A 6607-nucleotide genomic window follows, 5' to 3' on the forward strand; every position below is an offset into this window, starting at 1 on the left:
TTAGCTTCTGCATTATGATTTTGCTGAGGTTAATATTTAAATTAGCTGGTAATCCTTGAATATATAATCTGAGACACAAGGCAGGGAGTGTCAAGTAATGAGGCTCAGAGAGTCTACAGGAAAGACTCCCTGGAAAATTAAGAGTCGATAGCATAAAAGCAAATATCTCTCATTGCCTTTTCAGCTTGAAAATACCATAATTCTGTGGCTCTTTTTTGATTCTACCAAACATCTGAGGCTAAGTTCACTAAGCGTTAAGGGTATCCGGCTGATTTAAGAAACCCCCAAGAAGGAATTTCCAGAGGTTTCCACAGGGCATGAGAGGCATTTTGTGAACAATTGGAGAAAAAGAACATTTGGGTCATGAGCCCAGATGCAGTGATGCCAGACGCCCACGAGATGGCAGCGCTGCTCCATCAGAGGGCAGCCTCCGGCTCTTGTGAGAACACAGGGTACCATTGCAAGGCCAGCTCCTTTGACCCCTAGGGGTCAGGTAAATACAAAGGGGTGGGCATCTGGATTTCTGCACAAAGGTTAAAGTCAGCATTTCCTCACCTTCCTGCGCTTCAAATTAATGATTAGCCCCTGACAAACAGGACAGATGTCTCTTTAAAGTGTCTATGGACCAACAGTTGACGGTCCCTTCCCCACCCTACTCCCAGGCTGAACTTTTAGGACAGATGGGAAGGGTGGGTAGAAGAGAGCGGAGACCCCTTGGAGGGGGTCAGAGGCTCAAGGAACTGGCTTCTTGGGCTCAGAGCAGGGTACGCCAATCACAGCATCACAGCAGTTAAGTGGCCTGAGGTGCAGGGGGCTGGGTGGGGGATGGGTGGGGCATGGCGGGGGGCCCTTCCTTGCCCCAGCGGGAAATGCCTTACTTGGACAGCTCGGGCTGACATTTTCCGGCACGGTGTCTCCTGTAAGAAATGGAGAACGACAACTGTGGGTTTTCCCGAAGGGTCCTAGCGTCTGACGGGGACAACTGCAGAGGACTTTTAGTGTCTTGGAGGGAAGCAGGTTTTGAAGAACCCAATCCCCAGCCCCTCCCACTACCTGAGTCTGGAGGAGCCACCCAGCTGGTCCTGTGCCCCTGTCCCCCGACCCTGTGGCCGTCCTCGCTCTGACCCAGGCCCAAGCTGCCCCAGCCCTCGCCCGTGCCCTGGCTTCCGCCCCCACCCCCGGCCTGGCACCCCAGCGGCCGGGGGGGCCTCACTCACTGGCCCGGGCGCTGGCGGCGAGCAGCAGCAGCAGCGGCAGCAGCGCAGGCCTCGGGGGGCCCATGGCCGACCTGAGCGGCGGCTCCCTTCCGCCCGCTGGCTGGGCCTGGCCTCCTCGCTGCTCGCTGGCTCCTTAGGGACCGGCGCCCACGGGCAGCAGCTCCGCGCCCGCACCCGCTCCGCACTCGCACCCGGCGTGGGAATGCGGGGCCGGCGCCCGGGCCTGATTTATACGAGGCCGCCCGCGCAGGGCTGCAGGTGAAAGAGGGCCGGGCAAATTGCAAAAGGTCCAAAGGGCAGCGTCCCGGGCCTGTTTGCTTTTCCGCCTCAGGCCCAGCTCTGAGCCCCGAGGAGGGGCAGGCGAGGGGGCTCAGCCTGGACTCAGCCAGGGCCACTGGGGCCTTGCCTCTCGCCTGTCCTGTCCCCGGGGTCTCAGGGCCCCGGGCCAGTGGGCTCAGCACCCGAAGCGCCTGCCCTGAGCTAGGGGTGCCTCCGGGAGATGACCAAGCACAGGAGCCCATCTCGCCCCTGCTCCCCGAGCTGTATAACCACTGGGGAGCCAGTCCTTCACAGCGTCTCGGGGGAGACATTTTCCTACCCCTTCCTTCCCCCTTTAGTGGACTCTGAGTTTGCATGGGGGCCTGTAACCCAGGTCAGTACCCGTGGCTCTGGGTCACCGGCCCTGGATTCAGCCCATCTGGAGGGAGCAGACAGCAAGGGGAAGGAGGGAGGTCTGGTGAGGGACTGACCCCCACTCGACCTGAGGGACCACGTCTCGGTCAAAGCAGAAATCCAGCAGCGTAAATCTTCTAGAAACCCCAGTAAGGTGGGGCCTTTGGAAAAGACCAGCCTCCCCTATCTTCCCCCCAGCGGCCCAATTTCTTCTTCAGAAATTGAGGAGAGGAGGCTTTTCCCCACGTGAACTGCTTCTGGGTTTCCTCACGGATGGGGGAGGCCAGCGAGGAGAAGCGGAGTAGTGGGTGGATGCATAACGTTCCTCCTAAACATCCCGGAAACGTCTCCATGAATCCTTCCCTTCTTTTCTAGGTACTGTCCGTTTCCCACAGGAAACTTTTGCCAAGGCACAGTATAGATATTTCGGCAACACTGACTTACTGACCCAGAAGCGATTAAGGGTGAATGATGGGATGGTGCTGTGATGGGATGGACAAATGTCTGGGACTGGCCATGTCCACAAGGCACCTCCGATCCGGTTGGGGAGGCAAAGTGTGTAGACAGGAAACTGCTGGTGAGCAATGAAGGTCGGCTGAAAGCCATGCTAAACTGTGTGGGGTGTAACTGCTGGAGGAGAGCAAAGGGAGGCGTGGGAGGCGGGGGCCCTGGAGCAATGAGGAGGGGCTGTGGACTGACGGGGACATGAAGCCCCGGAGGCAGAAGGCAGTATTTGTTGTTACAATTTGTTATTTATGAGATGTATCCAGATGCAACAAACTACTTGTGAAGTCATTTAAATCTTCTGGTGCCAGGAATGCTGGTCAGAAGGGTCAGTTCTGAGATGGTAACAGTGTATAAGGACCCCCATCACCTTAGCCGAGACTCGCAGGAGGATGTTTGTCTTGCTCCTGGCACTTGGGTCGCCACACTTCTCCTCAACTCATGTATTTTCCTTAGCCAGTAACTCCCTGTGGGCAGCTAAACTCCCTTCAGTGATCAGCTGCTTTGCATCCAAGGTATATTAATATTGTTAAAAGTGGATATTACAGAGGTTTCAACCCAAGGCTGCTCATACCTACACCACTGAATTCAGAAAGGTCTGGAAAAAGTAACTGCCCCCAAACCCCATTTCTCTGAACACTTTATTTGAACTATTTTATGTGGATTGTGTTTCCACGGGAGGAGCTGCTGTTAGTATACCAGGAAATGGTCATACTCCCATGCATGTGGGTAAAAATATTTAGGTATAAAGAAACTGAAACGAGATGGTTAACTTCAATTTATAAGCACAAGGCCAGGATTTCTCTGTTGGACGACAAATGAAGCCACTGTCCTATAGTCAGTGTCAGTAGAGAACATTAAATAAGACGGGGATGTAATGTACAGCATGATGAACATAGTTCATAGCACCATTTTGTATTTGCAAGTTGCTAAGAGAGTAGATCTTAAAAGTCTTTATCACAAGAAAAGAAAAAATTGTGCAGGGGTATGTATAGTGTCAGATGTTGGCATTGTGATCATTTCACAATACACAAATATTGAATTATTATGATGTAAAAAAATAGAGAACATCATTTTTATGATTTGGGAATCAAAAAATGAATCTGCTAACTTGGATGCAAGGGAAAACTTGTGGGTTGCTTAGATGCCCCTGAGCTGACTGTCACCATCTCTAATGGAGACTTGGAAGCATTGGGCTCAGCTTCTCTTTCTTCCCCTGATTTCCTCTGAAAGGTCACCCCAGTGCTGGGTAGCAGCCAGCAGTACTCATCCTCTGACAAGGTCAGGGACAGAAGCACCACAGAGGAAGTGTTGGCTCACTGAGTTGACTTGGGGACACTTACAGAAATACTGTAAGGATTAGTGCGTAGACTCTTCTTTTTTTTTTTTTTTTGCGGTATGCGGGCCTCTCACTGCTGTGGCCTCTCCCGTTGTGGAGCACAGGCTCCGGACGTGCAGGCTCAGCGGCCATGGCTCACGGGCCCAGCCGCTCTGCGGCATATGGGATCCCCCCGGACTGGGGCACGAACCCGTATCCCCTCCATCGGCAGGCGGACTCCCAACCACTGCGCCACCAGGGAGGCCCCGTAGACTTTTCTTACATGACTAAATCCACTTAGATCTTTTGTCAAAAGCTATTTTAAAATACAGCATTATTTGTGAACACAGATATCACCCTTCATCTCTTTGCCTTTAAGAAGAACATTTCTCAGTTCCCTCTCCTAAACGCATTCAAAGTTTCAAAGGACAGTGACCTGTCTTCACAGAGACATCAAATGGTGTCAGGAGTCAGGAAATCTTCTAGTATAAGGTATTCATTGAACAGAGAAAACCCAGGTCGAGGGAGGTCAGCTGATGTAAAGGAAAGCAGTATGAGTGTTAGACTCAAGAAGACCTGGGATTGTGTCCTAGCTGGGTTTCTTGTGGGGCTTGTAACCTTGGGTGACTTCACTTTCCTAAGCCTCTGTTTAGCCATCCCTAAAACCGGATTAAAAATAGCAAACTTCCTCATAGGAATTTTTGTGAGAATTAAGTGAAACAATTATGTAAATAATTGCATTGATAGCATGATGCCTGGCAAAAAAGACAATGAACGATAAATTATCATTTATTATGTGTGTGTGTTGGAGTGGAAGTATATTTGGAGGGTAGCTATTGAGCTAGCTAAGCACAATGGATATAGGGACAGAGATTAACAGAACAAAAACAGGAAATCGCATTGGGGAAAGAGAGCAGAAACACGACAGGGCATCCTTGAGGGTTGCGCATAGGGGAGATAGAACATCCATTTGTCTCTGATGATTCCTAACTTTTCTGGGGATTTGAAATCACTGTCCTTTCTGGGGGTGAATGGAGGCCTTCCTACAGCAAGCAGACTAGTGACTCTAGCAGAGACACATTCTGATAGCACAAAGATTAATCTCAGCTAGTGGCTATGACTTGACAGTCTGTGAATGCAAAGTCCCATAAGGTGAACCATCAGTCTGAGTAATCACAAAGCTCTGCGTACCCATTAGAAAGTCACCTGATTAATGGAATTTCAAGGAATTCGGTAATGCCAAGGATTCCAGTTAACAGCCTCTAGAAGTGAAAACTATGCATTCTGTTTATCTGACCAGAAGGGTCCTGGTCAAGTTCAGGGACCTATGGAGACTATTAAAAGCCCCTCAGCAGCCCAATATCCTGAGTTAGTGTAGTTCATATCCTGAAATAGGTGTTCAATATGTATTTGCCGAATACAAATGAATCTACGCCATTCAGTTATACCCCACTGCTTCCAGGATATTTATGTACAGTGACCATGATGCTAAATAAATCTTTACAGTGACATAAAACAAGGAAATACAATCTGATGCAAATTATTCCCAGCTATACTGTTCAAATAACTCATCTGGCAAATAGGGACCAGTACTGACAATGACTAATTAGCCTATCTCTTTTCTGCCTATGACAGCATTATAATTGCAAATGATGCCCAGAAGCTGGAAAGTAAACTTCAAGAATTGTAGACGGAGCCATGCCCAGTGTGGTCTGTGCATGCTAATAACAAGTGCACACACACATATATACAAACACATACACAAATGATAAATGTCAAGGAAAAAATAGTGCATTGAGGTGAGCGGTACAAGTGGAAGATGGTGGGATGGGCCCAGTGTCAACCAGATGAAGACATTACTGATGGATGATTAACCTCCAGTGAGGAAGCAGAAAGAAACTTTCCTACTTGGTTATTCTGCTATCCAGGAGATAAGGTCAGAATGCTGGGCAGCGGTTCTTACCGGGGAGAAAAGTCCGAAGTCAGCACCATTCGGCATGCAGTCAGGTTCTATGTGTGTGCAGCTATCACTTCCTTGACCATGAAGGTCTCACCCCTCCACCCTGCCAAGGCCTGCTCCAGCCCCACCTCCTTCGAGGAGCCTTCCTCTGGCTCCAGTCCAGTAAGACCTCATGGCCTCTGACCCTGGTCTCTTATCAGTCAGTTGCTTCATAGAGCAAGTGATCCTGAAGGGCCTTCATACAGACCTGCTGTTGCCCTGAACTTACATTTGTCTCTGGTGATATTATCTAACTTTTCATGTGTTTACATGTTATCTTGCCAACCAGAGAGAGAAGCTTGGAGGATGAGAACTGTGCATCGTTTTCACCTTTGTATTCCTCTTCCCTCTCCCTCACCAGCACCTCGCACTAGGCAAGGCAGATGGTAGCAAAGGAGTAAACGCTGTGATTATAATGTGAGACGGTCCCTGTGAGACAGGTGTTTTTCATACCTGCAACTCAGTTTTACTCTCAGGTGCCGCTGCATATGCTTATTTCTTAATTTAGACTGCATGGTGAATCTGAATCAGCACGAGAGAGGCAGGATCTCGGGAGCCGGGATCACGGGACAGTCTCGGATTCTGAGTATGGCTCCTCACCTGTGTGATGAGTGGACAGGACTAGGTGACCTTTTAAACCCACTGCAGCCCTGACTACTTTGATTCTGTGAAGACTTTGGAACTTAAAGAAAACAGCACATCAATTATCCTGTGCTCGGACCTCACTATGATGAGGAGCTGTGGCTAAGGATTTGGAATCACTGAGCAGGATGGATTTCTAGAAGGCCACCTACCTCAAAGACCTGCACCCATAATACTGTGCAAGGAATATAACCCTTCACCCATTTTAAACAGATTTCCAAATAAAGAGAGGCCATGCCCTCCAGGGGACACTGG

General features: G+C 49.7%; 1 protein-coding gene across 1 annotated transcript in view; it reads right to left on the bottom strand.

The window, feature by feature from the left end:
- Nucleotides 1-1412, bottom strand: part of APOB (apolipoprotein B) — a 39735-nt gene extending 38323 nt beyond the window's left edge. The window contains exons 1-2 of the mRNA XM_082643180.1: nucleotides 1218-1412; nucleotides 879-917 (exon numbers count right to left, since the gene is read on the bottom strand). Coding sequence (XP_082499306.1) covers nucleotides 879-917; nucleotides 1218-1281 — 103 coding nt within the window. The 5' untranslated portion in view covers nucleotides 1282-1412. The remainder of the gene's footprint in view (nucleotides 1-878; nucleotides 918-1217) is intronic.
- Between the last annotated feature and the right edge of the window lie 5195 nt (nucleotides 1413-6607).

This window comes from Mesoplodon mirus, assembly GCF_964341445.2.
Source record: "Mesoplodon mirus genome assembly, chromosome: 14".
Lineage (NCBI taxonomy): Eukaryota > Metazoa > Chordata > Mammalia > Artiodactyla > Ziphiidae > Mesoplodon > Mesoplodon mirus.